General features: G+C 41.2%; 1 protein-coding gene and 1 long non-coding RNA gene across 2 annotated transcripts in view; one reads left to right on the plus strand and one right to left on the minus strand.

Annotated features, from left to right (window-relative positions):
- AXL (AXL receptor tyrosine kinase) overlaps positions 1–26,670 on the minus strand; it is a 66,462-nt gene that overhangs the window by 31,068 nt on the left and 8,724 nt on the right. The window contains exons 2-6 of the mRNA XM_075186920.1: positions 16,533–16,731; positions 14,408–14,502; positions 12,069–12,251; positions 4,606–4,686; positions 762–877 (exon numbers count right to left, since the gene is read on the minus strand). Coding sequence (XP_075043021.1) covers positions 762–877; positions 4,606–4,686; positions 12,069–12,251; positions 14,408–14,502; positions 16,533–16,731 — 674 coding nt within the window. The remainder of the gene's footprint in view (positions 1–761; positions 878–4,605; positions 4,687–12,068; positions 12,252–14,407; positions 14,503–16,532; positions 16,732–26,670) is intronic.
- On the plus strand, positions 13,062–16,539 carry LOC142102212 (uncharacterized). Its single transcript, XR_012679225.1, has 4 exons — positions 13,062–14,328; positions 14,415–14,578; positions 14,974–15,032; positions 16,079–16,539. It is a non-coding gene; the product is annotated as an uncharacterized LOC142102212 (long non-coding RNA).

The raw sequence follows: 26,670 nt of genomic DNA on the forward strand, positions 1-26,670 counted from the left end.
AATTTGCCAGAAACCATTGTCTAGTGAGTAGTAATTATCCCTGTCTCACCAATGTAATCCTCACCAAAAACAACTCCGCCCATGGAATGTAACAATGTAATTAGATCCCATTGTTTGGTAATTGGTCACTCAGTAGAGAAGAGCAAGGGGAACAGCAAAGGCGATATCAATTATAGCCTATGACTGTCATAAGTACAGTATGATACTGGGAAGGACTGATCCATTAAATATATCACTGTTATGAGTACACTGTGGTCCTAGAAAGGACTGATCCATTATATATATCAATGATATTAGTATACTCTGGTCATAAGAAGGACTGATTCATTATATATATATCACTGATATGAGTACACTGTGGTCCTAGAAAGGACTGATCCATTATATATATCACTGATATGAGTAAACTATGGCCCTAGAGAGGACTGATCCATTAAACTAGTACTGTTATTAGAACATTCTGGTCCTAGGAAGGACTGAACCATTAGATATGTTTGTCATTGTTACACTTCTATAAAAGGACCTAAGATAAAGATTAGACAATGAAACAAGGACACTGATAAACACTGCTGGCCCTGATGCATCCAGATGTGGCTACAGAAAAGTTATTTTATGCCTTTGGGTAGGACATGGTAATAAACATTGACAATAAACTGTAAGGGCCAAATAGTGATGTGTCCGAAATGAGGAATTTACTAGTCCCACTGCCTCTTACACCAATATTTTTGCTGTTAGTAAATTTTACACTATCCTGCACCCACCTGTATAGTGCACACGTTCACTTGGTGAACACCACTCTCCCCAGGCTGCCATGATATCTCCAGCTGTGTTGTACTCCACGTCACCAATTTCAGATCTTTTGGCCTCCTGGGTAGAACTATATAGAGCGGAGAAAGAGTAAATTGTAACTGTAACCAGAAACATACTGACCTCACATACCATTAAATATTGTGTACTCCTGGCTGTCTAAAAAACTGTTCTTCCCAAGAATGTTTAGTCAACTAACAATGGTCACAAGGTGTCTGATTCATTAAGGATCTTAACTTCAGAAACTTCTTATTTCAGTCTCCTGGACAAAACCATGTTACAATGCAAGGGGTGCAAATTAGTATTCTGTTTTGCACATAAGTTAAATACTGACTGTTTTTTCATGTATTTGTGCTACATGAAAAAAGAGTCAGAATTTAACTTATGTGCAATATTTAACCAATTCAAGCATGTAAAAGCTAACAGCTGCCTTCTGTTAAATGAACGAGGCAAGACTGTTGTGTCAAACACACAGGGCAGGATGAAGACAATGTAGGCCCCTGGGCTAAGGGTACTGTGAGGCCCCTAGTAATTTGTAGAGGCACCCGTCCCCCCTGCATCCAATTCATCTTCCCACCCCCAGTCATGATCCCCCTCAGCCCCAATGTATCACTTCCACTTCTCTATCCCCCATACATAGAAAAACAGCACTTACCTGATCCATTCCTCCTGCCTGTAGGCTTCAAATGTCACCTCTTGTTTCTTTTTGCACTGCTGTCAGTGCAGGCGTGATGGGCTGCATGCTGCCTAGTGAGGAGGTCCTGTAAGACTATAAGGGGCATATTCAATTAGCTTTTAGATTCGCGGTAACGCGCCGGAACAGCCGCGAAACGTAATACACGGTACCGCAATAACGTGGATTTTCGTTCGCAGCCCATAGGGTTGCGAACGAAAATCCGCGTTAATGCGGTACCGTAATACCCGCAAGAACGCGCACTTTTCGCGGCAACGCGCGTTACCGCGAATCAAAAAGCTAATTGAATATGCCCCTAATAGTCTCATAAGACGTCTTCACTAAGCAGCGCACCGCTCCCGCACTGACAGCAGGGCAGCTAATAGCATTAGATTTGCTGTTAGCTGCGCCTACCTAACTTGAATGAATGGGAAGCAATGGCAGTGACAGTTGGGTGCAGAGCCGCCTCTGACCCAATTCCCGGCTTTATTAAGTAAAAATCTTTGATAGGGCCTCCCAGCTGCCCGAGGCCCCTGGGCTATAGCCCAGAAAGCCCATTACGTTAATCCGGCTCTGCACACACACCTCCATGTGAAACAAACTTCTTACATCCAACTTGTTTGGTACTTAATATAGCTGATAGCAGAGGAGAATAGGTTGCACTAAGGTTAAGTATATTCAGTTCTGAAAAGTTCTTCAATCTTCTACACAAATGTTGATTGAAAATGTTAATGAAAAAACCTGTTCATATTGTATGGAAGATGTATCTTAGTTTAATGATCCTTCAAGAAATACAGAATTTACAAGTACAAAGTGAGCGATTTACAGTTAGGAGCAAAATTTGGGCAGGTGCAGAATTTGAAGCCATGCACTGCAAGGGGTACATATGCAAACTTTTTGTATTTTTGCAAGGAGGGCAACAACTGTTTGCTCACAGATGCTGGCCAGCTCTATTTTTATACTGCATTGCCCCCCTCACAAATCTAAATATGTTTGTGCATTTAATATACACCCCCCTCCCTTCAGCAGCACAAAAGGGGTTTTCCAGGTACAAATTTTGCATCCTGTAGTCGGATTTGTTCCTAATTGTAAATCAGCCTAAACGCTAGTAGAAGCTATCAGTACTCTAGCGCACAAGTGTATAATGAAGACGAGTTAACACAAACAGTTAACACAGGACTGGCTGCTGCCCCCCTCATATCCTCCCCCAGATGCCAGAGAGGTTAGTGGGCACTGAGTCAGGCCACGCTGGATCTAAACAAGTGAATCAGCCGCATTCCTGCTGCAGGAATCTTCCGCGAGGATGTGTCACCAGCTAAAGAGACAGGTGGGAATGATTAGTGGGAAACCGCAGGTCTTGGGTTCATGAATCGGTCTTTAAACCTACACCTTACTGTATATCACGTAGACGTAGTCATTATCTGACTGTATCACTATGTTCAATACAGGTCTTATATCACACAAACACACTGTATAACATAGGTCCTGATGTATACTCTACAATACAGGATCTGATCTCCCCCGCACTGCACAGTACAGGATCTGATCTCCCCTGTACTGTACAATACAGAGTCTGATCTCCCCCGTACTGTACAATACAGAGTCTGATCTCCCCCACACTGTACAATACAGGATCTGATCTCCCACACAGTGTACAATACAGAGTCTGATCTCCCCCGCACTGTACAATACAGAGTCTGATCTCCCACACACTGTACAATACAGGATCTGATCTCCCCTACACTGTACAATACAGAGTCTGATCTCCCCCGCACTGTACAATACAGAGTCTGATCTCCCACACACTGTACAATACAGGATCTGATCTCCCCCACACTGTACAATACAGAGTCTGATCTCCCCCGCACTGTACAATACAGAGTCTGATCTCCCACACACTGTACAATACAGAGTCTGATCTCCCCCGCACTGTACAATACAGAGTCTGATCTCCCCCGCACTGTACAATACAGAGTCTGATCTCCCTCGCACTGTACAATACAGAGTCTGATCTCCCCCACACTGTACAATACAGAGTCTGATCTCCACACACTGTACAATACAGAGTCTGATCTCCCTCACACTGTACAATACAGAGTCTGATCTCCCCCACACTGTACAATACAGAGTCTGATCTCCCTCGCACTGTACAATACAGAGTCTGATCTCCCCCACACTGTACAATACAGAGTCTGATCTCCACACACTGTACAATACAGAGTCTGATCTCCCCCACACTGTACAATACAGAGTCTGATCTCCCCCGCACTGTACAATACAGAGTCTGATCTCCCACACACTGTACAATACAGAGTCTGATCTCCCCCGCACTGTACAATACAGAGTCTGATCTCCCCCGCACTGTACAATACAGAGTCTGATCTCCCTCGCACTGTACAATACAGAGTCTGATCTCCCCCACACTGTACAATACAGAGTCTGATCTCCACACACTGTACAATACAGAGTCTGATCTCCCTCACACTGTACAATACAGAGTCTGATCTCCCCCACACTGTACAATACAGAGTCTGATCTCCCTCGCACTGTACAATACAGAGTCTGATCTCCCCCACACTGTACAATACAGAGTCTGATCTCCACACACTGTACAATACAGAGTCTGATCTCCCTCACACTGTACAATACAGAGTCTGATCTCCCTCACACTGTACAATACAGAGTCTGATCTCCCCCACACTGTACAATACAGAGTCTGATCTCCCCTGTACTGTACAATACAGAGTCTGATCTCCCCCGTACTGTACAATACAGAGTCTGATCTACCCACACTGTACAATACAGAGTCTGATCTACCCACACTGTACAATACAGAGTCTGATCTCCCTCGTACTGTACAATACAGAGTCTGATCTCCCCACACTGTACAATACAGAGTCTGATCTCCCTCGCACTGTACAATACAGAGTCTGATCCCCCCACACTGTACAATACAGAGTCTGATCTCCCCCGCACTGTACAATACAGAGTCTGATCTCCCCCGCACTATACAATAGAATATGACCCCACCACACCACAAGGACTGATACACTGTATAATACAGGATCTGATTACCTCTAACACTGTACATAAAGGATCTGATATCTCTCCTTTTTATAACCTACCTTTAATAGTTGCGGTTCTGGATGTGGTGACACCTTTCCCATTATGAGCTTCACAGGAAAACAAAGAGGTTTTATTGAGACCTAGAGGGGAGGTTAAGAAACAATATATATATTGTTACACAGTAATACAATAACCATACACATAATCATACACAGATTTACAACCAGATCCCTGTTCATGCTATAAGCAGACTCAGAATTCCATACAATATATTACAAGACATTGAGGGCTTTCTTTCTTAAGTTGTTTCATTATTTAATATAGAGTACAAAGCTTTAACAGGAAAAAAGACATTTCTAGAATTATAATGAAAATAAGAACTAGCGCTATAAACTATTATGCAATGAACAAGCTCGTCTTAAATTCATATTTGCCTACTCTCCTGGAATTCCCGTGAGGATCCCACATTTCGGAAGAGTATATATCCCCCTGGGTCTTGTGGAGGTGGGGCTTAGCGTAATCAAGCCCCGCCCCTGCTATGAAATGCTGTGAATTTTGGTATTTCATAGCAAGGGGCGGGGTCACGGTGAAGCGACGAGAGACCTTATAAGATAATTTTATCTTTTGCATAGGAAGTTAGGCTTGTGATTCATTCAACACAGAGAAAGTTACATTCCCAGAGGGGAGATAACACCAGCTCGAGCTATTTATTTTAAAAATCCTGCTTATTGCTGGGATTTAATAATACATAAATATAATAAAAATACACTATCCCAAACTGTATGTCACACAGTGCGACCATGTAAATTGGCAGGTGGGATATATCAGGCAAATATCATAATTCTAACTGAGCAAAAAAAACATTAATATTGTTTATTTATACAGCACCTATTATATTAGGCAAAAATAATGTTTGGGATATTCCAGGGTTGTGCAAAATAGATGAAAATTTTATTGAAGAGCAAAAATAAACATACTAAATACAGCATACACACTAATAACCACACTTATTACAAACAGATGTAGAGCGCAGTAACACAGCCTCACACCATGATATAAGCCATCTCTCTCATGTATAACATGGATTGTTTATAGCGTAGCAACGGCTTATTTTTGTACATTTTCCCAGGAAACCTTCTTCAGCAATGTGCTTGTTTCCTGCCTACGACTGGATTTGCATTTTTTTGAATAGTTTATCTATATATCATAGCAATCCAGGCAATATCTATCCAGTTCCCCCAAAACAGTGGACTATATATTATACGTAATGGAAGCTCAGCTCCCCGGTGATACTAGCTGTCAGCGGTAAGAGGACTGTTATCGCTCGGCAGATCAGTACAAGGTTCATCAGCATATGTGTGAGCCGGCGGGCTGGTTCAGGCATGCCCACTGGATTTCAAAATCCGGACTTGGGATTTCAGTTCCTGATTCGTTAAACAAAAAACAAAAAAATAATTTTGGAAAAAAAAAATGTGAAAAACATTGAACAAAAAAATGTATTTAAAAAAAAACAAAAAACGTGAAAAATGTTGTAGTAATAAAGTATTTTTTCCTGTGGCACCTCCGGCTATCGCCATCCTGAGACGTTGGTAGCAATCGAAGGACATTGGCGGTATTTGTATCACCGCTGCCCTTGATAAATAGGTTTCCCCAACCATGCAAAGCATTGTTTGTGTGAATGTGGGCATTGTGTAGGCAGATTATGGGAGGGGTTTATTTGTGTCCCACTGAAACTTTGCGAGGTATGAATCACCTATGCTTCAATGAGTATTGTTTTTCTATGCAGCTGTGCACGAATCCCTAGAGGGCTACACCTACACTTGTGATGGGCCGCATGCAGACTTCCTAACCCGATAAAGTTTCCCTCTAGTATCCTTTTCTTGTGACTGATATCGCAGAATGAGGACCGTCCAATCATACAGTCTATGTACAGTTTATATGATGATGGGCGACTTGTGTCTCGTTCTGCCCACTTTATAACAAAGAGTGTTCGGGAGTGCCCTGGACCATCCCGGAGAGATATCTGGTGTGGCCCAGCAGGACGGAAGACAGGATGAGACGTGGATCTGTTAGTGGTGTTTGGTGGCCTATGTGGTGAGAAAAAAGTTTGGCAGAAGTTGCCCTTTAAAATTCATGCATTGTCAAAACATGCTGGAGGCAGCCATTTTGAAAGCTAAACCAATATACAAGGATGGCTGATAGACAGATTATGTGACCAAAATTGTTAAATATAATATTAAGATTTCCCTTAATAAATATAGCAACATTAATATGTTTGTACTGGAAAGAAGCAGGTTTGAAAAAAATCATCTATTCTGTGTGTATCGCTGGTAATATGAGGCTGGCACAGCTGCCCCCCTTCCTCTCCTGTTCTCTGAACTAATGTTAGTTTAGGCACTGCATGAATATAGAACTTCTCCCTTAGGGAAGTCATTTTGTTTCAAGTCGTTCTCTAAGAAAGGGGGGGGGGGGGGGGGGAAATGTCTAACTTTTCTATTTAAGATGATCTAATAACTGAAACACTCCAAAATAAACAATTAGCACGTCACTTTCTGCGTCAGCCCCCACAGCAGAGAGGACTTGAGGAATATGAAAATGGAAAGAAAAAATACTATTGAGAATAACAGCCTGATCAAGTTGCTCTATGTAATCCAACCAGGGAACAAGTTTCATTTTTCAGTCACCTTAGTTCAAGTTCTATGAATGGAAATAGGGTAACTCTGCTGTGACTGATAAGTAATGCTGTATGGATAAGGGTTGTGTATATACCCAGTGTGGATCTGTGACCTTAGGCTGTGTTTTACACTGCAAGTAGGACTGGACTATAGATAAGGGGTCTAGTTAGTGGTGAAGATGCCAGCAAAAGGCTCTCTCATCACTTTTTTTTAATCTATCAAAGGGTTAACACTGGAGAAATCATAGTTTTTTCCGGCATTAGTATAATTACCGACACTTAACGATGTCCCCATAGACCTCTAATCTATTAAGCAAAGCTTTTCACAGCAAAGTAACTCCATCTCTGGATGGGGTTAAAGGTCATTTTCAATCCAGTTGAAGCTTCTCCTGCTTCGCGGAGAAAGCGTTATGTACATAGCACTTTCTCCATTCGCCGGCAGCGTTAGGCTGCTGGTAAACAGAACAAAAGTTTTCATTTAGAAGGGGGTTCAATGCCAGGGATCCCAGAGCGGCCCCGGCATAATTAATTACAGCAGTGTTTCTTTATGTACTCCTGCGGTTAAAATATTGATGACTACCATGCCGGGTCATAAATACACCCCAAAACATTTTTCAGTCTATTTATCAATCTTCAGTGACAAGACTGATTGTGCATGGGGAGGATTTCGCTGGAAAGACTCATTGAAACTTTAAGCTGTGATACCGCCAAGAGTGAACCCTTGAGAAATAGGGTTAAGCCCAATCTCAGATGAAAACACCAGTTTTGTCAGAGAAGGGGATTTTCACCTTTTAATAAGTAGAGCCCTTAAATAGACATTTTACATTAGCATCAACCTCACACAGCATCTGTACTGAACCAGGGCTGTGTACATATCACAGTATACTAGTACCTGCACTGTATACATGTCAGGGTGTAGTAGTGCCTGCACTGTATACATGTCAGGGTGTAGTAGTGCCTGCACTGTATACATGTCAGGTTGTAGTAGTGCCTGCACTGTATACATGTCAGGGTGTAGTAGTGCCTGCACTGCATACATGTCAGGGTGTAGTAGTGCCTGCACTGTATACATGTCAGGGTGTAGTAGTGCCTGTACTGTATACATGTCAGGGTGTAGTAGTGCCTGCACTGTATACATGTCAGGGTGTAGTAGTGCCTGCACTGTATACATGTCAGGTTGTAGTAGTGCCTGCACTGTATACATGTCAGGGTGTAGTAGTGCCTGCACTGTATACATGTCAGGGTGTAGTAGTGCCTGCACTGTATACATGTCAGGGTGTAGTAGTGCCTGCACTGTATACATGTCAGGGTGTAGTAGTACCTGCACTGTATACATGTCAGGGTGTAGTAGTGCCTGCACTGTATACATGTCAGGGTGTAGTAGTGCCTGCACTGTATACATGTCAGGTTGTAGTAGTGCCTGCACTGTATACATGTCAGGGTGTAGTAGTGCCTGCACTGTATACATGTCAGGGTGTAGTCGTGCCTGCACTGTATACATGTCAGGGTGTAGTAGTGCCTGCACTGTATACATGTCAGGGTGTAGTAGTGCCTGCACTGCATACATGTCAGGGTGTAGTAGTGCCTGCACTGTATACATGTCAGGTTGTAGTAGTGCCTTCACTGTAACTTGGCTTAGTGTATACATGTCAGGGTGTACTAGTGCCTTCACTGTAACTTGGCTTAGTGTATATATGTCAGGGTGTACCATACTTGGCAACTGTTCCTAATTTCTAGAGACAGTAACTGGAAATGTTCTTATTTTTCAACACTGACCAACTGTACAATAATGTTCTCTTTTTTCTGCCTCTTTGATGCAATTTGTATCACCATTCCATATTTGAAGGTCCTTATAAGTTTGTATTTATTGAAGAGGCATATTTAAAATGCCAAAAACATATGTTATAATAAAATTCAGGAAACATGACATGATGGGGATTGTAGAGACAGATTCGCTGGTGGTGTGCTCAGAAACACCGGCTTAGCAGCATAGTTTGGGAACTATTGTTGCCAACTATGGGTGGAGTAGGGTCATACCTAGGCCATGTGTATAACAATGTAGAAGTGTGTGCACTGGAGTTGGGATGTGTGTATAACATGGCCTGTGTATAACATTAAATGTAGCTTCTGCACTGGTACTGAGCGTATGTAACATTAAGACATGTAACAGTGTAATATCAGATGTAGTGTACCTTGGCTGTGCAAATACAGGTCACACTATAGAAGATGTATTGATTGAACCTGCACTGTGTGTACAAGTACATGCCAGGGCGTTGAGCTGCAATGGTTATTAATATTAGGAAGGTTATGGGTTAAACTAATTGTTTTTAGCCTTTTAATTGCATTAATTGGTTTTGTGTAAATTTAGCTGGAAGGAAATGCTTTTAATAACTATGTGCCCAAAGAGCGTGAGATTGAAAATACCACAGAGAAAGGAATGTGAAACAGACAATGAGTAAGGGGTGGGACATGGGGAAGCTAAGTGTGGGAAGGGGGGGTTTATGGGGGATTTAAATGCCAGAGACTAGGAGAGAGTTAACACACAAGACTCATCGCGGACACATGCCTTCTATCACTGGTAGTGGACATAAGACTATCATACACACATGTTCCTGGGCAAAATGGTCAGAAACCCCCCTTTCCGCCTGCCCCCCCTCTCCTCTGTCAGCTGGCCACCAGATCTCCAATTTTTTGCCAGATGTGCTATGAAGGGATTGAAGCATCTGGGACTGATCAGACCTAGGTTTGCCCCCCTCCCTAGACAGAGCAATAGAGACAACAACACAGCTGCTTTGTGGTCACCCCACTGACGTCTTTATGGAAAAGAACTCCCATCATATCTTGCATTTTATATAATACTTCTGGTCTACATTATTGTCTGTGATTAACAGAGGGGCTTACCTGATGAACCTCCTGTCTTGTCATGTGTTTTTATATAAATACACTATATGGTCCTAAAAAGAGCCGATGCTATTGTTATTAATACACAGAAGGGATGAGAAGGACTGATCCATGTGGTATTGCTATTTGTAAACATTGTTCATCAAAATAAGGCTGCTCATTGAGTTTTGGGGATCTCTGTAGGTCTCAACCCGCCCCCCCCCCCTTCCCCGGCAGGCAATGTGCTTCTGGTTTATATTTCTTTCTTACTCCCTCCCATTTGCCAACTCTGCAAACTTTCAGCTTCCTTTAGTCTTTTAAGACAGATGTCAGTGGAAATTTTGAATTTCCCAGAGAAAACAAAGAGATATAAGAGATCTAGAAACAGGATGAGAATGGAAAAGTCCCTGGAACACAGTCATAAAATGGGCTGAAGTAATAAGGGGGTAAGAGGAAAGAGCTCAGTCTCCGGTCCAGCCTGATGATCCTAATTGCTAACATCACTATAGATAAGTTACTAGACCCTCTCAACAGGTCATATATTAAAGATATCACTACATGATAATAATACAAGATTCTGGTCCTATAGAGTCATCTGTGCACCACACCGACAAGACAGGCAGTAGTCACACTGAAATATCTGCGATACTTGAATACAATTATTATATTTGCATACTACATTTTGAGAGTGGTATATTATGGGGTCTATTAATTAACTAGAGAAAAGCCCTAGCTCCGGCTAAAATGTTTTTGTTTTTCCGCCGGAGATAAGGTACCTCTCTATCAGGGGCTTCCGCTGGCGAAGAGATTGGCCGGCAATCTCTGGCGGTAGACTTTATGAGGTATTTGACAATAATAAAATATAATTAAAAGTGGTAACAACTCTTCAACCCCGTTACAGGGATCCTAGATGGTACCGGAGGAGTTAGCGGGATGAAGTGGTTTTGATTGGAATGGGAATGGGTTTTGATTGGAATGGATATGGGTTTTGATTGGAATGGATATGGGTTTTGATTGGAATGGGTTCTCCTGGGCTGTTCTATAAGAGGTATCCAGCAAAATGGTAATCTACCACTGCTTGTGGGTGGCAAATGACTCAATGTTATATTAAAAAACACAAAAGTATATATTCTGTTCACTCTCCGAAATCAAAAAAGGTTTTTTTAATTATAACCAGATAATTGTTGAAAGCCGCCTATTATTATGAATATATTTATTGAGCCTAATAACTATAAAAGAACTATTAATATTCAAAAATGAAACAGCTTTGTTTACTTACACATCTACTAAAACACATTAATAATGTTAATACACTATTCTGCATGCAGTGTCAGGTGAGAAATTAAAATGAATCTATCAACAGCCACAAGTATTTTAACCATAGCTTGAATCTAGCTGTGTGGTCTTTCACCAGTAAACACGCAGCTCTGCCACTGCCATTGTATGTGTAAGTGCCGCAGGATTCACTTCACTGCCCTGATTGATCAGTCGCAGTCCTGCTCCCTGGCGTGCTAGTTGGAGCATTGTATTCCCTATTTTCTTCCCTATTTTTATTGATTATTTGCTATGCCCTCAACCCCCTGTAAAACGTGGTATGCTGCACACATTATAAGATGTTTACTTTTATTTCAATGTAAACAAGATATTTGCAAAGAGGTGATCTTCCTATGTATCAGGTTTATATTCACCGACTGTTGCATTAAATCATGGACAACTTTTGTTGGGTGGGTGTTGGCTGTTTCCTTTTACATATTAGACAGACTGATCTGCTCAAAAGGTAACTGACAACATAAACCTACTGAACTGTTTTTGTATGTTTCATAATACACAAGAGAAGAAGTATTGAGCAGTATTCCAAGATAAAGAACTAACGCTGTACAATCAATCTGCGAGAAGACCAGGAGAAGGATGTCTGACAAGCCTCTGTACCTTATACTGATAATAAGCACCGGTAGACAGGCCTCTCACCTCTCACTTGAAGCAGCGAAGGCGTTAATGCCAATTCATCATCCAGGGAGTTCAGCGAGACCCCGTCTTGCAGCCATATCATGCGCACAGGGTGAGGGGGTCCTTGTGCGTCACAGCTGAGGTTAAAGTGCAAATTGGGGTTCATGTGCATGTCCTGCGGCTCATCGGTAAAGATCGGCAGACCTGTGTGTAACAAGGTATAATAATATCATGCTTACCGCACACTGATACATGCACATACTGGAGAACATTAAACTTTGTTCTAATCCACCAAAAAAAACAGGTTATCAAATTATTAAATGTTAATAGTTTGAGTTTAGTTTATTTGCTTTCAATAGTTTCATTTAAGACAAGTTGATCCAACATGAAAAGATGTCAGGATTACTTTTATATATATGGGGAATGCAATGTGACCCATTTAAACTATTGCTGAATAGCTTTTGCTTTTTACTGCCAGTCTTAAAAAAAATAACGCTATCTGAAGATGACATTAGCCTTTTTGATGCAGTTCTACGGACTATATCGTGCTGAAGGCACAATGGATCAATCGCCAGGTCCCATCACTATGTACATGCTTGAGCTTAGCCATGCATGTGCAATAGTCACACACGGGTCAGATCCACCCTTCGTAAATACAAGCAGCAGTAAATTTTGTATCGCTGTATTATGCAGCGATACAAAATGATACTTACTGCCGGCCACTAGCCACCAATGATAAATAGAGAACTCTGACTGACTCCATCAATTTCCTTTCAGTAGAATCACCAAAGAAGTTTATAGTGCAGGAAGTCTAAAACATTTTTCATATGTTGATTGTGTGACAGCCAGAAACTGCAGGGCATTAGGACCACGTTTAACAGGACTGTGTCACACAATGTAATATATGAGACACTATAGGACCCAGGGAAAACCAAGGCTGCTGGAAAGGGTTTTATGTGACAGAGACTGTTGAGAGGAGGAGCCTTAAGAGAGTGAGTGAGTACTGACCAAACATTTTGTTAAAAGAGACACATTTTTGTGCTATGCCGTTGTGAGGAAAGTGAGGCAAGTGTGAGTGTTAAACTGCTGCAGAGGGCTAAGATGTGTTGCCAGTCATAATACTGTGTCTATAGTGGCTACAGAGAGGCTGTCACTAAACACAAGAGCTGAAACCACTGATAATGAAGATGTAGCTGAAAACCATCTACACAACAGGAAACAGGTCTGTGTCATCAAACTGACTGTGTATTCTCACTCACTACACAGTATATCCTAAATTTTAAGAACTGTGATGTAGATTTACAGAGACATTTGCTTAACAAGTGAAAAGCATTACCCAACCTCCTACTGTTACACGCAGCATGACCCCCAGATATGCCAGAATTACAGATTTAATTACCAGTGCCCACTCTGATAGTAAACTTGTATCTAGAGCATCATTTAGCCAATAATAACCTGAATATACTAGCAAAGGCACAACATCATTCCTGACTTTTCTCCTGCATGTTCAGATTAAAGCACAGTGATAGTAGCCCCGACAACACTCTGCATTGTGCGATGCCTGAGGCAGTAACTGCTGTTTTTGATCGCTGTACTGAAGTTACAAGACTGTCATTATAATTGTGTGCCTCCTGTCCTGTTCTAACTGGGTACACATACATAAACTCTGGCCAGTGAAAACATTTATGCTAATTAGCACTGCTGAGGATGGACTTATTTAAAGGGGAGTCATTGACTGTGATATCATCTGCCTGTGTTGTATTGCTTGAAATGAATGTTCTTTATGATATTTGGGACAAGAACTGTATTACTGTATTCTGAAACAGTTTATGTGGCCTCATATATTCTAGGGTTAGAGTAAAAACGGCCACATCGCAGAACGCTGCTGAGTCTCTGGTCACATGACGGGTATAAAAAGCCCAGTATTGTGAAGCTTCGTTGTAAACAAACTGTGCACGTTATAGAAGTATTGGCATATAGGAATATTGCCATAGTTATTCTAAAGTATGGCCCGATAGTGTTGGCCATAGCAACTCCAAGTTAAATGCACTATACACCTCTATAATGACTGACACCTCTATTAGCTCAGGCCTGTGAAAACTGTATTCAGATTGTACTTGTTGCTAATTATTCTTTGTCCAGAAATTATTTAGTGACGTATTGTTTCTGCATAATAAATCTGACGCTAATTCATTCATTTGTTGTCCTACTTGTTTTGGGGGCTTGAGGGTTCTCTGTCCACTGCCCTACTGTGACCGAAAGAAGAGCATCCAGGGACCAGGTACAATCCTCTTAACACCTGACCCCAGGGGTGTTACAATTGCACGTATGTGTTTTATTGTACATAAATCCCATCTTACCTTCCAGTTTTAGGTATGCCGCATCAGAAAAGATGTCCTTCTCCGTGACCAAACACTGATACCAGCCTGAGTCTGACAACTGTACTGAATGGATACTGCGAAGAGATGGAAAGGGGAAATGGCATTGGTTAAAAGCAATTTGTGATGTCAATACTTTCAAGGAGGATGAAGGTATAGTGACAGACTGAGCTGTGTGTGGTTTTTCTTGGGGGGGGGCAGTGTCAGATAGAGGGGTAGTGACAGTGCAGTGTGTGAGTTGGGGGTGGAATTAGAACAAGAATAGTAGAAAGAGCTGCAGGACAGGCTAGATATCTGCTTTGGTTTTGACTCACCGATTCGCAGGGGCAGTCTCAGGGCATATGTGTATAGGTGACCTGGGCTGGCCGCTGCACACATACACAGTACAAATGAAAGCCCAGATCTGGGTTTTCAGTTACATGTAGTAAAAACATTTTAAAAAAGTATTAAAAAAAATAAAAAATATATATTTAAATTTAAAAAAGTGTTCCCAATTGAAAAATATACGTTATTTAAATTGATAATTTTTATTCATTTTACTTTCTTAGAAGATGGATTGCAGCGGTGCTTGTGCTTTGCATGGGGAAGCTTTCGCCGGTGAGAGCTGGTAAATATTACTGCCAGAAAACCCCTTGATATGTAGGGTTTTTGCCGAAGATAGATTCATAGACATTTGATAAATAGCCCTCAGTGGCTTTATTAACAGAATAAGGCATTTTTTTTAAGAATTTTAATCTGCTATTGCCATCCTGACATGGCAACAGGGCCGGATTAACCCGAGGTCTAACTGGGCTATAGCCCAGGGGCCTCGGGCATCCAGGGGACCCTTCAAAGTCCTCAGCAGCATTATTGATCGGTCCGGGGGCGGGGGCGCCCCCAGCCCGATCAATGCTGCTGAGCACTGTCACTGTAGTCCTCCGTCCCCGGCGCTCAGTAATCTGCTTACTGAGGAGATCTCGCGAGTGAACTCTCACGAGATCTCCTCAGTAAGGAGCTTACAGCGCGCCGGGGACGGAGGACTACAGTGACAGGTAAGCGCTTGGGGGGGGCCCTCACGGGGTACGGGGGGCGGCGGGTGTCTCACATTGGGGGCCTCCATTCCCTTAATCCGGCCCTGCATGGCAATGACAGAACAGGTATAGTGGTGGTATAGGTTAGAATAGGGATACTAGAGCTGGAGGCCAAGATGAAGCTGTAATACAGCTGGCAGTGTAGTGACAGAGTTGTGTGCCAGTGACTGACACATACATAGCAAAGATGACAGAGTAAACTCTAGTGTCACAGTTGTGTATGCAGGATTATTACAGGAATGCAAAACAGGATAGAACATAAGCGTAATGTCAACGCTGTCCGGCCACAATTACTAATGGATATGACTTCCTATATTCTTACTTCATTTTCCTTCCACTTTCTGTTCTGATCTCTTGCTCTACACTTCTATTTGTCTGAAATCTATGTCCCTCCTACATTCTGCTCAGACCATTCATGTTTACATTAATGAAATTCTCCACAACTAGATATGTTAAGACCTTACATTCCTGTTGGGATTACAGAATGTCCTCGTAGTATACAGTGCATGATGGTGACAAGACATTTAGTTATTTGTAGTATTGATATTTGTCATATGCTCTTTTAACTACTGCTTATTTTCAGATGCCGTTCTTCATCCCCACCAGACAATTTTTTGCTTTCCTTGATTGATTCAATGAAGGATGAGAACCTCTGGTAGCCACACATGTTAAGATGTGTCCGTCCATCCTAATCACCAAATTGGATAGGCCAACAGCTGGATACCAATGAACTCCATTACTAGGTCAGCACAGGACCATAAACACAAAGTAGTCATAGTTACATTCTAACTGCAATTTCAGCTGGGAACCATTGATATTCAGATGGATTTCAGTTTTTCTCACCCATCATTAGTGGTCAGTAGAACCATACCCACTCAATTGGTCTGATTTAGCCAGTGCGTGTGGCCACCTCTAATGTACGGTCACACAAGTTAGGAATGCAGCTGAGAAATTTCAAATAGCGTGGTAGGTTGCTCAAGGACCCATGATAGATGACTGCCCAATGACAATGGATATAGCTGAAGAACTTTACTAACCTGAGTTCACTGATGACTAACCAGGTGTCATCTCCATGTGGCATTTGGAATTGGTTGATATCAGCAATGTCCAAAGACTCCCCATCTTTTAGCCATTCTATATCTGGCATCTCGCCGTCACCACTCACAGTGCACCGAATCACAATGTCCTTCCCGAGTGAAGAGGTGATGTTGGACGGGTTCAGCGTGAAAGAAATGTCTACGGCAAAAAATCATGTAGTTAGCTAGATCCATTGTGATATTGACCCAGTGCTACCCAGAAATAATTTGCATCATGTGTCTTTATATCTGAGAATTGAGAAATATCAGGGAATTTAGAGATCTTAGGGTAACAGCATTTATGGATAAAATCTCATGATCACTCAGCCCAGTGATCCTTACTCCATGTTCTTCTCTGACATTAATGTCACTTATTCTATGTTTTTCACAATTACTTTAAGATGATAGAGCCTCTGTATTTTTTTACATTATTTATAAGCCAGAAATGAACATATCTGTTTAATTCACCTGTGTGACATTTTAGATGTTTCATTCAAAATACAATCAAATAAAAAAAAGATTTGACCACAGGATGAAGATAAAACTTATTTTTCTTAAAGGGATTTGTTATGATTTCAACTTCTTGGCTGTCCTGTAAATATTAATAAAATGTTTGGCTTTACTTTCAAAGCAGAAAGTTATTCATTTTTTAGGTACATGGGATATAACATGCCACTAATCTCTAGATACAGCCATATCCATTGAAGAACTGCGTTACATTCAAATAAATAATAAGGGGGAATTCAATTCCCCCCGAAGTACCGCTGCGTTAAACGTATTACCGTTATTACGGTAATATTAACCCGGCAAAAGCCGGCATTAAAACTACCGTAATAACGCTATTTACGTGCACTTTTAACAGTAAAAGTGTGCAGGCCGCATTACTTTTTCAAGTAATGTGGCCAATTGAATTCCCCCTAAATGTCAAATAAATAATAATGTCTTCTCAACTTGTATGTCTCACATCTAGTTCATCTCCAAAGAGCAGAGAGGTTGACACACACCTTGAAGCTCGCTGGGCAAACCATTCTCCGGTACAAAAGCAAAATTAATGCAGCTTCCATAGCACTTCCAGAGTGTTTCATAAATAACCTCTGTTGTGTGTAAAGATTCCTTTGTCTCAGGGTAACCCTGTGATGAAATACTGACCCTTTGACCGATAACGCTCTGTGGTTAAATCATTCCTTTCTCTCTAATGATGAATGGGCTTCCTCATGCACTAGCTTTGTGTGTCTTGCCAAAGATCTACTGACTCACTCAACAAACAGTGCAAATGCATTGAGCATAGTTTTCCTTGATATTTCTCTATATTACCGGCTAACTTTTGGCAGTAATGTGCACAGCAGAAGCAGTTACTTCTCATTATTCCATTTCCATTTCTTTATTGCAAATTATTTACAAATATGATTTATATTATTTTTTCTTTACTACACAAAGCAGCACATTTAGTATCATGTAGTAGATGAACATAAATCAATATTACAGCATGTAATTTAATTAACACTGTCTAGTTACTTAATAGTATTAAACAGACTGTATAGGTTATTTGCAGGACAATCATTATCCATGTATAGATTGTTTGCAGTATAATCTTTAATTGTGCTACACTCTGCCACTCACTAGTCATGGATAAGGACAATCTATTCCACTATGGTGTCCACATTTGGAATGATCACTTTATGTCTGAGAGTGGACGAGATAATGTTCCTCACAGTTCTTCACTGTATTTAAACAATACCCTCAGCTTCTCTTCTTCATTCCTGTCTTCCTCTATCATATTTAACTCAATCAGATATTACACTGCCAAAACTGTGTGACAGCTTTCTCACTAACTTCTAATAGTCTTATATTTCCCATTAGGGGGAACATTTCCACATATATAATCAGTATTAACTCGATTTGCACAAACCCTGATTTTCCCAACTACATCCACATTATGCCAAAGCTGCGGTCAGTTTCCATTAGGCACCCACTCCCTAAGGAGTCCAAGAATTAGGATAGTTTCACCAAAATCAGGACTAAGGTAGGATATTATTATTCAGAGCAGTGTAGTCATTATTAGTACTGGACTTAAACAAGATATACTATGAAATGTAAAGAAATTAGAAGGCAGCTAGCTTACTACAGAGACTGGAACTCCTAAGTGGTAGGACAAATAGCTTTCCACATGGAGAAGTTAAAAGTGACTTTGGTTAAATGCTGCTATTAGGGGTGGTCCGTGTACAAAGCATACTGAGTTTGAATTGAAGCGTAAGAAAACATTGAAAACAAACACATTGGGCAGCATTGTTAGCAATGTATATATAAATGATGATGATGATGATGATGATGATGAATGTCATGCAATTAGCTCGTGTGATCAAAAACAATCAGATCAATTTTAGGCATGTTGAATTCTGGTCAGAAGAAGACCTTATAGGCCTGTTTGTGCGGTTATCTTCCGACAACACTAACAGACCACTGTTATGTCAGAAGTCATTCAAATCCATCTTTTGCCAAACTGGACATTCTGTTGCTTGGTGCCAGGCTGATAAGCAGGTTGGCCAATATGTTGCCAAGTTTAGATACAATATATAGAGCGTACCTTAAAAAGTGAAGGACCCAGGCAAATATTGAAAAGAACCCTCCAGGTGACTATACATGCACAAATGATACCAGTAAGTTTGGTTGATTTGTACCAAATGATTGATGTAATAGCATGCATAGCCAATTGGATGGCCAGCCAATCAAAATCCAAAACAAACATATCAGAATTAAATGGACAGGATAGAAACTCCCTAAACTCAAAATAGAAAAATATACAGCGCTAAAGCCAGAAACACCTTTACTTCTACAAACATAAAAATCATAAACCTCTATTCTTCTTGTATTTAATGCTATGATTAAAAAACATCATTTATTAGTACCATTATATATATTACAATATACAATTGCTGTACAAGGTTAGAAGGAAACCACCCACAATGTTTGAATAAATGTTAAACCAATTTTAAAAATAATATCAGTACTATTACCCCACAGCCCGCCGGCATGTGTAAGGCACAGCTAAGTTCTTCAGGTGGAAGTGCAGAAAATCCCACATAGAATGGAAAACCTAAATAAAATAAGATAATTGGAATAAAACTGCTGAGAGCAAGGGATACTAATGAGCAGATAGCAGCCAACGTCTTCGTGAGTCCTATAGTATTAGGCGATTAGAACTGAAAAGAAGCGTCCTTCAATTTATAAAATGAAATAAAGGATTCACAGTCAAGTAAAGGTTCTGAATGCATGAAGAAGCTGATACAATCACTCCCATGTAGGAAAACACAGAAACGCTTATAGCGGAAACTTGCGGCTCCTTGGTTATATCTTTCCAAATCTCGGCTGAATTATTATTATTATTATTAATTTTTATTTATAGGGCGCCACAAAGTATCCATAGCGCCGTACAAGGACAAACAATGGCACAGTACAAGGTGAAACAGCACAGTACAAGTAACAGTAAGCACTATAACTCTGGGGGCTCAGGCACAGCATGAAAGAGAGGGAGGGAGGGGAAAAGTGAGTATAGGCAGGTTACTATGGCCCAAGAGGGTGGGCACGGATGACAGGTTGAGAGTCACTGAGGGGAGCGGAGAGAAGCGAGAGGAGACAGAGGGCAGAGGGACTGAGAGGAGGTGAGCAGAGTAGCTGGAGAGCGCAGTTAAAAGTGATGGAAACAGGAGGTAGGAGAGCCCTGCTCAAAGGAGCGAACAATCTAAAGGGAGGGGAAGACAGACAGACACATGGATGAGACGGAGAGACGGGAGAAACGGAGACGGAGTCGAGGAAGGGGGAGAAGGGAAGAAGGGATGAGAAAGAGAGGTAGCCGACGGGTGGGAGTTTAGGCATGAGACTGGAAGGCTTTAAGGAAAAGGTGGGTTTTTAATGTTCGTTTGAAAGAGGACAGATTAGGGGAAGTTCTGATGGAGCGGGGGAGCTTGTTCCAATGGAGGGGAGCGGCGCGGGAGAAGTCTTGGATACGTGCGTGAGAGGAGGTAATCAGAGGGGAAGAGAGGCGACGATCATTGGACGATCGCAGTGGGTGGGAGGGAGTGTGAATAGAGATAAGGTTAGAGAATCAGATGTTCGCCTTACCATGCATCCATGAAACAATTGCAATCATGTCTGAAGAGACCATAAATTATTCCAAAACATAAATAGCCCAATTGGAGCCAGGAAGCGAATTTCTCACTGGCAATTGCCACCATAGCTGCATACATCCATTAGGATCAATATTGGATATTTTATCAGATGTGTGCAACTATAAGGATCCAGGCAATTACCCTTCAATAGGACTACATGCAAATACACTTCAATAGGCACATAGGTCTCCCGCATTCTGCAGAGCGGTGCAAAGACATTATTTTGTTTTGTGGAGCAAGATTATTAAAATTAAATAAAAGGAGAAAGAGCTTTTTTAGGACAATCCTTTGCAGAAGGACACACAACTATTTCCAATGCACAAAAACACTTGATTTTTGCATCAGCTCAGAGCTGGTTGAGATTGGGTCTCGTCCAAAACTTATAATGGGACACACATTGCACACCCCTTTTGCAATTCTGCAGTGAAACGTATCTGTACTTGCCCACTTTAATAATCTTGGAAGGGAGGTCCCAGGGGGCGGGTGCTGCAAATTGCTTCATTTTGCCTTCCCCATAGTGAAATGCAGCATTGTGGGAGGGTGGGCCCAAAATGAGGCAATTCTCAGCAAATTGCAGAATTGAGGTCCCCATACTAACACCCATTCACCCACCCCATGTTTGCTTACTTTTTGGATAGACGGCCGAAGTGGTGCAATGACCCAATTTGTATCATCATGCAGCTGGGGTTGGGCCCACTTGCAAGTTGCATTATCAGGCATCCTACACAGCGGAGGTGGGGCTTGATGACATGAATCGCATCAAGGTTGCCCACTTCACAATTAAGCAAAATGAGATCTGGACGGATGGTCTAAACTCCAGAGAGGACTTCCTAAAATTTGGTAGTCACCCAGACATTTTGGGAGAGTAGATAAGCATGTAGTATTTTAGGAGAAAAATGTTTATGTAATTAAAGGGCTGGTTCTAAAGTGGTAAGAGATCGGACTTTAATATGGCATTTGTTCTGCCTGTCTGCAAGCCAAGGTGCACTTCCACTTTGCGCCAATATCTCCAAAGAGCAGAGAAGTAGACATGCTGCTTGAAGTTCACTGGGCAATGAAATAGTGCAGAACCAGAGTTATCTGTTGAACTTTGCAAATAACCTCCATTGTGTAGAGAGATCCCATTGTCCTAGGGTAACACTGTGATGGAAGACTGAGCCTTTGACCGATAATGCATTATGAGTAAATCAATCTTGTCTCTCTAACGATAAATGGGCTTCCTGATGCACTAGCTTTGTGTGTCTTGCCAAAGACCTACTGACTCACTCACCACACAATGGAATTGCATTGTCTCTAGTTTTCCTTGTAATTTCTACATATTACTTGTAAACTGCCGGCAAAAATTAACATAGTGGAAGCAGAAACTTGCTTTGCTATACACAGCAACATGTTCACTATAACGTAAATGGGCATATATTAACATTCAATAGAGTATTATTGTAATTATCACTGACTAGATACTTAATCTTATTAAACAGAACAGTGTAACAATTATCAGTGTAGTGTTATCAGTTTGATTTGGAGCTTGAGAATATATTGAATGCAAACTAGCTATTATGCTGCTCACAAACTCTGCAATATTGTCATCCAGGATTGTGCTATCAGTTTTATTTTACAGCAAAGTATGGGCAAAATATTGAAAATTCAATAAAAAAAATGATCAGATCATTTATGGGCTGATGGAAAACCTGGTTGGAAGAAGACACCGCTGTGGGACTGTGTGTGAGGTCACCACTAATGGACCACAGTTGCACGGGAAGTCATCTGGATCTACAGATAGTCAAACTGGACACTGATCGAGTTTCTTGGTATCGGGCTGAGAAGGTAGATCGGCCCATAGGTGTCCATGTTTAGGTACAAATCTTAAAGAGCATAGCACAAAAAGTGAAGGACATGAGCAGGGTGCTCAGTTAATAAAAAGAACCCTTGAAATAGCCAGTCTGCTTGATTTGATGAGTTGTAGCCAGGGCCATCTTTTCCACTGGGCACGATGGGCAGGTGCCCGGGGGCCCTACTGACAAGGGGGCCCTATAGGCAGGGCTCTTAATTAGAATAATTAATTAGAATAAATAATGCTGCAAAAAAAAAAATACTGCAAAAAAACAAACTTACCTTTTGCGGTCAGGTGGCGATCCGGCTCCCTCCCTGTTCCCCTCCTCCGTGCTGCTCTCGCACTGGATGTCGGGCGTGATGACGTCACGTCCGACATTTTCATTGAGGAGCGCAGCATGAAAGAGCCACGATGGATCAAAGAAGAATTCAAAAAAGCAGAAGACACAGAATAAGAGAAAAGGAGAGAAGAAGGGGGTGCAAGGTAGGGGCCCTGGTGCACTGTTTTGCCCGGAGGCCCATAATGTTATTAAGATGGCCCTGGTTGTAGCATGCAAGCCCAAACAGATGATCTTTCAATCAAAATCCAATCCAAACAGATCAGAACTATATGTACAAGATAGAAAATCTGGTTGGACAATGACATACATCGGCACATGTATAGTGCGAGGGGCCGACCAGAACACGGAAGTTGCTTGCCGCTATGGCAGATCTAGTTTGATTGTTAAATCAGTTGACTTTGAAAAGATTTTGCCAAATCTGTCAAATATCTGGTGGATGACCGATTGACCTGAGCCAGTGGCAGCACTACAGGGTGTGCAGTTACTATGGAGACCAGAGGTGGGGATGTGGGGGCCAATGCTGGGTCAACTCACCCCATCTGAAACCCCCAGAGGGGAGGACTTTTCTGAGCATGCGCCAGACCGACACATTCTTTTGAAAGGAGAGCGGTTGATTGGAAGGCTAAAGAAGCATCGTCGGACTGCTACACAAATTTTGCCATAGATGGATGCGAGGCCAACTTAAGAGTATGTTAAATATATAGTTTACACTAAAATAGGAGTTTTTATTTAAATGTTCATCATTTTCTAATCATTAAAAGGGAGTAAAAAGGTAAAAATATAAATTAACATAAACAAATCAACTGCACTGGCATCAAATAACCACTGAAAACTTTTGATTGTACCTTTCACCAAGATTTATAATTTTCAAATATTGTATCATTATCATGTTAGCCACTAGCCAGAAACTGCCTCTTCTATTGTCTTTACTAGCAGCCCTCCCCTACTTTCAGTTGCACAGCAGGCAAATAAGCGAAAACAAAGGCACCAACAATTCTGGGACTCTAAAAAGAAAGATGGTTTTTGCTTCGGGGGAGGAAAGAAATGGCAACTGCACAAGTTTTTAAGTTTTTAGCACAAAGTCAACTACTAAAATCTTGATTCTGTGTTTAAAAGACACCAATGAGTGTTTAAATGTAAATGAGTGGTCCATTTTAATGTAATCAACTGAAAATATGTTACAAAATAAGATGGAAAATTCTGTTAAATATATTCTTTAATAAAACAATCAGCCAGTTCTCAAGATCTTACTTTGTGATTCTTGTACTTTGCCTCTCATGGCACAAGTGGAAAATTCCCTTGTAGAACCCAAAACATGCCAAGAATAAAGTGACCTCCAGGCTTCATTAAATTTGTCCAGATTAACTAGCTGCTCACTACAACGTAGTTCAGAAGTAACATATCTACATCTAGAGCAGATTTAGGAATTATATGGCTCATCGGCTGTTTTTAAACTACAGTATACAGTATAGCAAGACAGTATACAGTATAGCAAGACAGTCAATTACAAAAGCCCTTGTTTTTTTTTTCAAAGTTCATCAGTTCTCAAGTGCTTTCTTGTTTTGTAACATAATCTGGTTTTTTTAAGCGGTACACTTTCGGACAACCCATCACTAGTTTGAATTCCCCATTGTAGCTATTAGGTGAGGTTCCCTGACGACTATTTTATAATCCCATACTTCTCAACATTCCCAAACTGCAGTCAGTCAATTAACTAGCAATCAGTGGCCTCACTGAGGCCCTTCGTATTACCCATACTTGCCTACTCTCCCGGAATTCCCGGGAGGCTCCCGAATTTCAGGGAGTCCTCACGGACTCCAGGAGGAGTAGGCAAAACTCCCGCATTTGCAGTGAATAGAGGGGGCGGGGCTTAATTGTGTCATTAAGCTCCGCCCCCTCCATTCAATGCCGTAAATTTCGGCTTTTTATAGTGGGCGGGCTATGGTGTCGTGACAATGTCACCACGCCCCCACCTACTATCCTACTACCCCATGTCACATGACTTCTCCCCTGTATCTTAAAACTTTGGCATGTATGGTATTACCAAATATTCAGAATCACAACATCTTTATTCATAGTGGCTGCATTCTCATGACTATTAGATGAGTTCACAAAATGATCACCTCCAATGTGTCTACAGGACAGATGCCCTTACAGTACAGTAACATGTCTTGGAACTTATATGGTGTTATTTAGGCTTGAGATATTACTTCTCAGAACTTTGTGCATGCAAAAATCGGGATGCAACAATATCATTATATATAATACAGTATAATGAATAAGTGATGGGCCACTACAGATGAATCTGGCATATTTCAGTGATGTTAAAAGATTCCAACTATGCACAGGATAAGCTAAAAGGCAACACAGGGTTTAGGCATTCAGGATAAGGGTCTCCCAAATTAGAGAGTCAGTTTTGAGTTATTTTAGTGCATACTCTACAAATAAAACCGGAAACTGTATCACAAAGAGTTTGGAGCTAAAATATAGCAAATTAATAAATTATTTATAAAATGAGAAGTAACTCTTGCACATTTAAATCAGTTTTACTTACACTTTAATAGCTACAAATAAACATTGCTCTCAAACTCAACCTGGCCAAAATTGAACTCATTTTCTTCCCTCCATCTTGAGTCTCCTCTCCACCCGACTTCTCTATGACTGTTGACAATACCACTATCTCCTCTGTTCTCCAACGCCGCTGCCTGGTTGTCATTCTTGACTCCTCCCTCTTTTTCACCTTCCACATTCAATCTCTTGCCCAATCCTCTCACTTCCAGCTCTGCAAGAACGCTCATATCAGACCCTTCCACTCCAAGGATGATACCAAAACTCTTATCCACTCACCAATCATTTGTCGCCTCGACCATTGCAGCCTTCTCCTTACTGGCCTCCCCCGTTCCAATCTCGCTCCTCTTCTATCTATACTTAATGCTGCTGCTAGACTTATCTTCCTCTCTCACCGCTCCACATCTGCCTCCCCTCTCTGCCGAGCCATAGGCTGGGTACAAACTACAGGGTTTTCACCCGATGTGTAATGTGTATACTCCAACAATGAACGATTATTGCACCAAAGCACATTGTATCATTTCATTTGATTTTTAAACCGAACTAAAAATCTCATTTAATGATGGAATGATGTTTTCAGCCGATGGTTATGACAGATGAAGAGCACAGATCTGAAGGTAAATCTTGTAAAAGGTCTTTAATGTGTACAAATGAATCGGCATGCTGATCGGGACTTTTTATTTTTTTTACATTGGTAAAATCGTTAAGATATCGCATTGGGAGAAATTTTCTGTAGTGTTTACCCAGCCTTACACTGGCTCCTGTTCCCTCACAAAATTCTCTAAAATAATAAATTGCCAAGCTGTAACTTTTATAAAGGAATGGACTTATTATCTTACTATATTGTATGGCCACTATTTCCCTATTTACATAATATATCTACACTATCTATGGAAATGCAATACACCCTCTATTACAATACAGAAAGAATATAATTTCCAGTTTACTTCTTTGTCCCCTGGAATCATAGGTTGCCCCATGTCGGCCTCATATCATCATCATCATCATCACCATTTATTTATATAGCGCCACTGATTTCGCAGTGTTGTACAGAGAACTCACTCACATCAGTCCCTGCCCCATTGGAGCTTACAGTCTAAATTTCCTAACATATACACAGACAGAGAGAGAGACTAGGGTCAATTTTGATAGCAGCCAATTAAAATACTAGTATGTTTTTGGAGTGTGGGAGGA

The sequence above is a fragment of the Mixophyes fleayi genome, chromosome 9 (assembly GCF_038048845.1).
Source record: "Mixophyes fleayi isolate aMixFle1 chromosome 9, aMixFle1.hap1, whole genome shotgun sequence".
NCBI classification, from domain to species: domain Eukaryota; kingdom Metazoa; phylum Chordata; class Amphibia; order Anura; family Limnodynastidae; genus Mixophyes; species Mixophyes fleayi.